The sequence below is a fragment of the Eptesicus fuscus genome, chromosome 23 (assembly GCF_027574615.1).
Source record: "Eptesicus fuscus isolate TK198812 chromosome 23, DD_ASM_mEF_20220401, whole genome shotgun sequence".
NCBI lineage: Eukaryota > Metazoa > Chordata > Mammalia > Chiroptera > Vespertilionidae > Eptesicus > Eptesicus fuscus.
In genome coordinates this window covers 27,828,160-27,837,837 of record NC_072495.1, presented here as the reverse complement: position 1 = coordinate 27,837,837, position 9,678 = coordinate 27,828,160, and the positions used below count along the sequence as shown (strand labels likewise).

Below are 9,678 nucleotides of genomic sequence, written 5' to 3'. Positions count from 1 at the left end.
TCTAAAGACCCCAGACATGGGGTGCAGGGCCCAGCCGAACCCAGATGCCTTCCTCCAGACTTGCTCCCCTCTGCAAAGACCAGGCTCCCGATAAGGTCACAGGCACGGGCAGAGGGGCTCCCGGGAAGGACACAGCGTCAGCAGCGGGCAACAGGCCTCCAACTTTCCAAAAAATGCATTTTTAATATATTCTTATTGACTTCAGAGAGGAAGGGAGAAGGAGAGAAACATCAATGATGGCCCTAGCCAGTTTGGCTCAGTGGATAGAGCGTCGGCCTGCGGACTAAAGGGTCCCAGGTTCGATTCTGGTCAAGGGCACATGCCTGGGTAGTGGGCTAGACCCCCCTCTCCGGAGTAGGGGGCATGCAGGAGGCAGCCAACCAATGATTCTCTCTCACCATTGATGTTTCTATCTATCTCTCTCCCTTTCTCTCTGAAATCAATAAAAATCTATTTAAAAAAGAAACAGCCCTGACCAGTGTGGCTCAGTGGATAGAGCATCGGCCTGCAGACTGAAGGGTCCCGGGTTCGATTCCGGTCAAGGGCACGTACCTTGGTTGCAGGCACATCCCCAATGGGGGTGTGCAAGAGGCAGCTGATCGATGTTTCTCTCTCATCATGGATGTTTCTCACTCTCTATTCCAGGCGTCCTCAAACTACGGCCGTGGGCCACATGTGGGTGTTTTTGCCGTTTTGTTTTTTTACTTCAACATAAGATAGGTGCAGTGTGCATAGGAATTTGTTCATAGTTTTTTTTAAACTATAGTCCGGCCCTCCCATGGTCTGAGGGACAGTGAACTGGCCCCCTGTTTAAAACGTTTGAGGACCCCTGCTCTATTCCTTTCCCTTCCTCTCTGTTAAAGATCAATATATTCAAAAAGGAAAAGAAACATCCATGATGAGAGAGACTCATAGATCGGCTGCCCCCTGCACGCCCCACACTGGGGATCAAGCCCGCAACCCGGGCCTGTGCCCCGACCAGGAATCTAACCGTGACCTCCTGGTTCACAGGTCGACCCTCAACCACTGAGCCACACCGGTTTTGGCTCCCACACTTATTAACGCTGGGCCCCTTAGTGCTGGGGCAGATGTACGGCCTGGAGGAGATGGACAAGACCCCCCTCACGGAAGCTGAGATTCCAGAGGGGTACCCCCCTCTCCGCGCCCCCCCCACACACACACACACGGGAGGTTACAGCAGACAAATGCCATGAAGAGAAAGAAGGGGTGGTGCGAGAACAGACGACACCCCTTTACATGGGGGTAATCAGGGTGGACTCCTCGGAGGAGGTGTCACACCGCAGAGACCCAAAGACGGAACAGACCGAGCAGGCAGAGGGCTGGGCGATGGCTCCTGCAGGGGACACCCACAGGGGCTCCCGGAAGGTGCGGAGGCCGAGGCCAGAACGGAGGCGGACGCTCAACACCCTCGGCGCTCACAGCCCCCAGGAAAACCCTGCCACGTCCAGGTGCCACCGGCAGTCTTGTGGGGACCGAGCCTGTGACCCGTGGGACCGGAGGCGGTCTCCAGGCAGGCCGCGTCCTAACTGAGCTAAACACGCGGGACCCCGGTCAGCGCTGGGGGGAATCGCGGTCATGGCGTGGGGGTGTGGGGCTGGGAAGAGGGGCCCCCCCGTCCTCCTGGGCCTGGATTTCTTGCACAGACGGGAGGGTTTATGCTGGCCCCCAGCTTTCTCTCGGGGAGCCTGGGACTTGGGTGCCCGCCAGGCGGAGGGTGCCCAGCTGAGCGGCCCCCACCAACACCCCGGGTGCCTTTCTCCAAGGAGCTTCCCGGGCAGGTGCCACGCGCACACGTGTCGTCGTCCCAGCTCCGTGCGGGGGAACTGAGCGTGTCCCGTGTGCCTGCCCCGGAGAAGGCGCTAGAAGCTGGAAGCTGGAAGCTGCAGCCCGGTCTCCTCGGGACTTCTTCTCCCGCCCCCGTCCCCTTGGCGGATCTGGCTTCACGTCCTTTCGCCCGGATACGCCGCAGCCGTGACCGCGACGCCGAGCTGGGTCCTGCGAGTCTTCCTCAAGCGTCCCAGAGCCTGGGGTGGTCCCGGGACCCCGACACGGAGGCGGCGGCCCGGCCCCGGGCGGGGTCCTGCTGTCCCGTCCCGGCGGCGGCCTCCCAGTTCGCAGGGCAGGACAGGAGGGCCGTGAGCGGGGTCACGGTCCCTTCCCCGGTGACTCCGCGAGCCCCCCACTCTCTGAATTATCCCCTTTCTAATCCTCCCCCGAGGACACTTTCCGGTAATTTTTAGGGAGAGTGGAAGAGAGAGGGAGCGACAGAGAGAAGCATCGACGGAGGGCCCGGGCCGGGGAGGAGCCTGCAGCCGAGCTACGTGCCCCTGACCGGCAGGCCCTTGGGTCCGCAGGCCGGCGCTCTATCCACTGAGCCACACCGGCCCGGGCGGGAGCCGTCCGACACGGATCCCAGGGGACACACGCCTGCTCCGCTCAGCGGGCCCGGGGCAGACACGCGGGCACGGCCCCTCCCTGGCACCAGAACCTCGGCTCTGAGGGACCATTCGTGGAAGCTACTCTCACAACCGGTGCTCATCCCCATCCTCGCTGCCCTCTCCCCGCCCCTCCGCCCCCGAACCCCGGGGGGGACCCGTCACTCCGGGAGACCCACCGGGACAGGACAGCGCCTCGCGGGCACCCCCCACCTACCGTCCAGTCCGAGGACATCCAGGATCTCGACCCACACCTTCCACAGCGTCTCCAGAAACGCGTCCACGCCGTGCACGAACTTCTCCGTCAGCCTGGCCAGCAGCTGCCGAGACAGAGAAGGTCGTGACCGCCGCCGGCCGAGGCCGCCGCCGGCCGGGCCCAGCGCGCTCACCGTGTACCGTCAGCGGGAACGGAGCCATCGGTCACCACGGCCACCAGCGGCCCAGGGCACTGGCGAGCTGGGACCGACTATCGTGGGCCACGAACGGAACGAAATGGAGCGCCACCTCCCTCTGCACAGCCCGCGGGGCCCCGCCCACACCGCAGGGCCGCCTGCCCTGTCTGACCGACGGCCCCGAGCCCTCTGTGCTCGCCCTTGGCCAAGGGTCTGCTGTCCTCGGCCTGATGTCTATCTCTTTTTTTTTTTTTTCTTAAATATATTTTATTGATTTTTTACAGAGAGGAAGGGAGAGGGATAGAGAGTCAGAAACATCGATGAGAAACATCCATCAGCCGCCTCCTGCACACCCCCCACTGGGGATGTGCCCGCAACCAAGGTACATGCCCTTGACCGGAATCGAACCCGGGACCCTTTGGCGTGAGGGCTAGTGGGAGAGAGACAGAAACATCATCCATGGGAGATGGATGGGCTGCCTCCCGCACACCCCGCATTGGGGATCGAGCCTGCCACCTGGGCGCCCCGACAGGGAACTGAACCAGTGACCTCCTGGCTCACGGGTGGACGCTCATCCACGGAGCCACGCCGGCTGGGCCGCCTCCTTGCCTTGAGGTCTGCCACGCACACCCGCGGTCTCGCCAGTGCCCTGCCGATGGCACCGAGGCTGTCCCCGGTCTGTGCGGCTCCGGGCAACGGGACCCTGCACATGTGTCCGTCGGCTCCGGATAAATGCCTCCCAGGGAACTGGCTGAGCATTTGAAACGGGCTCTCCTGGCCAAAACCGGTGTGGCTCAGTGGATGGAGCGTCGGCGGACTGAGGGGTCCCGGGTTCGATTCCGGTCAAGGGCATGTACCTCGGTTGCGGGCACATCCCCAGTGGGGGGTGTGCAGGAGGCAGCTGATCGATGTTTCTCTCTCATCGATGTTTCTGACTTTCTGTCCCTCTCCCTTCCTCTCTGTAAAAAATCAATAAAATATTTCTTTAAAAAAGAAAAAGAAAAAATAATACAAAAAAGAAGAAAAGAAAGAACAGAAACTGGCTCTCCTGGCCGGCCGGTGTGGCTCAGCGGCCGAGCATCGACCTACGAACCAAGAGGGGACAGTCGGATTCCCGGTCGAGGTGCGTACGAGAGGCAACCGACCGATGGTTCTCCCTCACATCCATGTTTCTCTCGCTCCCTTTTCCTTCCTCTCTCTCTAAAATCAATAAAAAACCTATTTTTTAAAAATGGGAAGGAGAAATAAAAGAGAGAGAATTGATTAAAAAGAAAACACCCCCAACCAAAGAAACTGCGTACAGAGGACACAGCAGACACCCAGCTTCTGACTGTGCGTCCTCAGAGGTCCGCAGAGTGGTGATCACGTGGGGTGTGCCGGCGGGCGGGGGGGGGTGCGGGGGGGGGGGGGGCAATTCACATGCTTACCCTGCAGGAAAGGGCACCGGTTATAATTCAAGTACAAATTTAAAAATGCACAGACCAGGCCCTTTGACTCAGCAATTCTATTTCTAACAATGCACAGGTGAATTTGTCTAAGTACCTACACACACACCCAAAAGAAAAAGAAAAAAACCCCACCTATGAAGGCCTTTCCTGTGGCCTTGCTTAAGTGGCAAAGACAGGAAACCGATAACGCAGCCACCGTTAGGGGTGGGCGAAGTGATGGGATATCCTTAACGTAATTTGCTCTAGGTACTGAGAAGGTCCGATCTCCAAACTTTAATGGGAAAAGAAGGTGCAGAACAGCGTACGTACACAGTGCAAAACACACCGAGAACCGTCGAGGGGGATCTCTATGGCTATAAGGCAGGGGTCCCCAAACTTTTTAAACAGGGGGCCCGTTCACTGTCCCTCAGACCGTGGAGGGCCGGACTATAGTTTAAAAAAAAACTATGAACAAATTCCTATGCACACGGCACTTATCTTATTTTGAAGTAAAAAAAACAAAACGGCAAAAACACCCGCATGTGGCCCGCGGGCCGTAGTTTGAGGACGCCTGCTATAAGGGAATGCAGGCTCTTTAAAAATAAAAACAGCCCTGGCCGGTGTGGCTCAGTGGCCTGCAGACGGAAGGGTCCCGGGTTCGATTCCGGTCAAGGGCATGTACCTCGGTTGCGGGCACATCTCCAGTGGGGGGTGTGCAGGAGGCAGCTGATGGATGTTTCTCTCTCATCGATGTTTCTGACTCTCTCTCTCTCCCTTCCTCTCTGTAAAAAATCAAACTACATTTAAAAAAAATAAGACTCAGTGGATGGAGCGTCGGTCTGCGGAACCAAGGGCCCCGGGTTCGATTCCAGTCAAGGGCACGTACCTCGGTGGCAGGCTCCTCCCCGGCCCGGGCCCTGGTCGGGGCTCCGGCAGGAGGCAACCAGTCAATGTGTCTCTCTCACATCGATGTTTCTCTCTGCCTCTCCCTCTCTCTCCCACTCTCCCTAAAAATCAATGGAAAAATATCCTCGGGTGAGGAGAGAGAGAGAGAGAGAGAGAGAGAGAGAGCGCGCGAGCAGAACAGCATACACAGGCCAGCAGAGCACCAATGAGGGTGATCTCTACACCTCTAAGTGCATGCAGGCCCTTTAAAAATAAAAACAGGAATAAACTGAAAAGAACACCACCAGCTCCCAGCCTCGCTGCTCCCACCACAGTCAGATGTTCCCGCCACACGGGTGCAGCTGGATTCCACCCCCCCTGGCCCTGTGCTCCCCAAGACCCAGACCCCCGCGGCGCCGCCAACCCTGTCCCGGAACTTCCCTTCCCACCACCCCACCTGCCCAGACCCAACGCGTGCCCCCTCCTCCAGGCAGGACCCCGCGTTTTCCCCTGGGCACGGAGGAGACCCGGACAGGCCCCGGGGCGCAGAGCTGTGGGCAGCAGAGCTGGGGGTCCAGGCCACGTCTGGGGGGGGTCAGCACGGGCCCTGGACCAAACCAGGCCGTGGGTTTATTTTAGACGAGGCCTCGGTTAGAAAACCGGGGTGTCTCTCTAAACACCCACAAACGTCGCCCACCACCGCGCGGCTCTGGCTCTAAGTCATAAGCCCAGGCCCCTGGAAACCTACAGCGGCGGCCAAACGCAACCCGTCTTCCCTCGGTGGCGGCCAACACGCCCGTCTCCCCCCAGCCCAAGCCTGGCGCGTCCGCGCTCCACTCCGCAGGAAACCAACGAAAGTCAGGTCCGCCACATTCTAGAAACGTCCCAGATTGGAGGAAGCGGGAACGCTCATGGGGCAGGACACGTGGGCTCCAGGCCCACGCGGCCGGCCTGGGTTCAAGTCCCGGTGCTGCCCCTCGGCCTCGCCTAAAGCCAGTCGCTTCACCACCCTGTCCTCAGTTTCCCCATCTGGCCATCTGTAAAACGGGAACAGCACCTGCCTCGTAGGACTGCCCTAAGGCGGGGGCGGGGGAGGGGGGCGAGCCTTCTTTCTGCCAAGGGCCATGTGGATATTTGGAACATCGTCCTCGGGCCACAGAAAAGCACCCACTTAACCGTTAACCTGGCCCGGCCGGTGTGGCTCAGTGGTTGAGCATCGACCTATGAACCAGGCGGTCAGGGTTCCGTTCCCAGACAGGGCACATGCCCAGGTTGCACCTCGATCCATGATTCTCTCTCACCCCTGATGTTTCTGTCTCTCCCTCTCCCTTCCTCCCTGAAACCCAGAAAAAGATATTTTGTAAAAAATCAGCCTGCTGCCCTGGCCGGTGTGGCTCAGTGGATAGAGCGTTGGCCTGCGGACTCAAGGGTCCCAGGTCCGATTCCGGTCAAGGGCATGTACCTTGGTTGTGGGCACATCCCCGGTAGGGGGTGTGCAGGAGGCAGCTGATGGATGTTTCTCTCTCCTCGATGTTTCTAGCTCTCTCTCCCTCTCCCTTCCTCTCTGTAAAAAAAATCAATACAATATATTTTTTAAAAACTTAGCCTGCTGTATTGGGGTTTTAATATTCTTCTCCCCCTCCCCCTCCATCACAAGTACCAGAAAACCTGCTTTAACCCTGCAGGTCCTTCCAGAACAGCTCAGCAACGCTGACCGGTGCCCTGATGGGTGCCCTGGCCGCCGGGTGCCCTGGCTGATGGGTGCCCTTGCCGCCGGGTGCCCTGGCTGATGGGTGCCCTGGCCGCCGGGTGCCCTGAATGATGGGTGCCCTGGCCGCCGGGTGCCCTGAATGATGGGTGCCCTGGCCGCCGGGTGCCCTGGCCGATGGGTGCCCTGGCCGCCGGGTGCCCTGGCCGCCGGGTGCCCGGGCCGGGAGAGGACTAACAGTGGCCGATAGGAACCCAGCGTGACTCTGGGTGGGGAAGCACCGGCCCCTCACCGTCACCAGCTCACACGGCGCCACTGTCCCCATTTGACAGGATGAAGGGACTGAGCCACAGGCCCGCCAGTCTGGGGGCGGTGGAGCCCCAAAACTCCTCCGGGTTCCCAGAGCCCAGAACCAGCGCAGCAGCCAGAGGGAGGCGAGGCCGTGCTCAGGGAGCCCCATCACCACGTGCATCAGTCCCCCATCCACTTCCTCCTTCTGGGGAGTCGCAGGTGAACTTCTGCCCCAATGGCGGCCCGTCCCACCCAGCTCCGCGGGCCCAGCAGGGAGCGGGGCGCCTCTCGGAGCTCCCCCCGGCCGCTCCACGCCCTCACAGGGGCTCAGGCCCCGGGACCCCTCCAAAGGGATGAGCCCAACGCCCCACGCGCGAGGCCCGCCGCGGGTTACAGTTGCCGGATCAACAGGACGGCCGCATCGCTCCCTTTCTTTTCTTGTAAATTTAAGTTTTGTTTTGTGAATAAATGTCTTCACATCAGACAGAGGAGGGCCCCGGGGGAAGTGGGTGCGAGGCTGGAGGAAATGTGGGGTCGCCGGGGCGAGGACGCGGGCGCACGGTGCCTGGCTCACAGTGGGCGCCCCTTCAAACGCGGAGAATGAATGAATGGGTGAGCGCGGCCGCGTCAGCGCAGCCCGGAGGCCTGGCCGCGGCGCCCCGGGGGCCAAGGTCCAAGGAGAAGTGGGGCGCGGAGCAGAAGGTGCCCCGAGGCCCTGCGCTCACACGCGCCGCCAGACCTGAGGCTGGCCGGGCAGGGTGGGCGTGGGCGAAGCACCCCCCCATCCCGGGCACCCCCGTTCCCGGTACCCCCCCACCCCCGGTACCCGTCTCCCCACGCCCCGGAGGCCGCGCACGGCCCCGGCGCCAGGCGCCAGGTGCGCGCGGCCGGGCAAGGTGACTGCGGGCAGCGGCCCAGCGCCCACCTTCTGAGCGGCGCGCACGTTGTCCTCGCCGAGCAGGCTGGCCACGCTCTGCCAGAAGGTGTTGGCGGTGCGGCGGTAGCTGTTCTTCTCGGCGCCGCCGCGGCCCCGCGCCCCCTGCGCGCCCGGGGCCAGCAGCGCGAGCAGCAGCGGCAGCAGGAGCAGCAGCCCGGCCCGGGCCCGGGGCCAGCCCGAGGCGCGCGCGCCCATCCCGGGGCCGGGGGGATGCGGGGTCGGGAGGAGGGGGGCGGGGGGGAGGGCCGCACCGAGGGCCGCGGCGACTCCGGAGGGGACCGCGTAGGCGCGCAGGGGGGGAGCCGCGCGCCGCCTGTGCCCGCCGCCGCCGCCGCGCTGCGCCACCTGCCCCGCCCCGCGCGCAAAGGCGCCACGGCCCCGCCCACGCCTGGCCCCGCCCAGCCTGGCCCCGCCCCCTCCAACCTGGCGGGAGCCGGCGGGACAGGTTTGAGGCCGCTGTGTCTCCCCTCCCCCACCCGCTGGGGGCCCTCCCTGACCAGCTAGGGTTTCAACCTTCTTTTTAAGAAAACACATTTTTATGGATTTCGGAGAGGAAGGGAGAGGGAGGTGGAGATAGAAACACCCGTGATAAGAGAGAATCGTGGACCGGCTGCCTCCTGCACGCCCCCTACTGGGGATCGAGCCCGCAACCCCGGGCCTGTGCCCTGGACCGGGAATCGAACCCGGGGACTCTTCAGTCCGCAGGCCGTCGCTCTAGCCACTGAGCCAAACCAGTTAGGGCCGATTTTTTATTTTTTAAAATAATTTTAAACTCCTCTGTAAAAAGCGACCCATGCCTGGAAAACTTAAAACAGCCTCAGCAAGGATAAATGACTGCACTTGGTTGGAAAATAAGAAATGGACCGATTATATTCCTCCACCGAGGGGCGAATTTGCCCGGGCCAGGGAGCCGCTCCTTCGTTCATTCTGAACTATTTTTTTTTTTAATATTTTTTTATTGATTTCAGAGTGAAAGGGAGAAAGAGATAGAAACATCCATGGTGAGAGAGAATCATGGATCGGCTGCCTCCTGCACGCCCCCTACTGGGGATCGAGCCCACCACCCAGGCCTGTGCCCTTGACTGGAATCAAACCCAGGACCCTTCAGTCCACAGGCCTGTGCTCTATCCACTGAGCCACCCCGGCCAGGGCCATTCTGAACAATTTAAAGAAAGGGAAGCAGCTGGCTGCCCCTCCAGCTGGGCCTGAGCGAACTGCAGCTCAGAGCCCCACATGGAGGAAGAAAAGTGCTTTTTAGGCAAGTCCAGCCAGGACGTGAGGAAGGAGCGAGAGAAAGAGGCCGTCATCGTGCAGCCCTGGGGTGAAAGGACCCAGGCCACCGTCCTCCGGAGAGGAACCCCCAGACGTTGGCGGGGGAAACGGAAAATGAAAGAAAGGCCCCCAAGACGCCTGGACCGGGACCCGCCGAACTTAGTGGCAGGAAGGACCAGCGCCACCTACCGGTAGGTGTAACGGCTTCTTGCCCAGACACGTGGACACCCGGAGAAGAAACCTTCCTGGCTGCCAACCCAAAGAGTGGAAAGCCGCATCTCATTCCGAGCTCCCCTTTTTCTGGGTCCCT

At 61.1% G+C, this 9,678-nt stretch overlaps 1 protein-coding gene across 3 annotated transcripts in view; it reads right to left on the bottom strand.

The window, feature by feature from the left end:
* BRI3BP (BRI3 binding protein) overlaps positions 1 to 8,416 on the bottom strand; it is a 13,508-nt gene extending 5,092 nt beyond the window's left edge. For 2 of the 3 annotated variants that reach the window (XM_054712537.1, XM_054712538.1), the window contains exons 1-2: positions 8,085 to 8,416; positions 2,674 to 2,776 (exon numbers count right to left, since the gene is read on the bottom strand). In XM_054712537.1, the coding sequence (XP_054568512.1) occupies positions 2,674 to 2,776; positions 8,085 to 8,291 (310 nt within the window). In that variant the 5' untranslated portion in view covers positions 8,292 to 8,416. The remainder of the gene's footprint in view (positions 1 to 2,673; positions 2,777 to 8,084) is intronic. The other variant, XM_054712539.1, reaches the window with a different exon arrangement.
* Between the last annotated feature and the right edge of the window lie 1,262 nt (positions 8,417 to 9,678).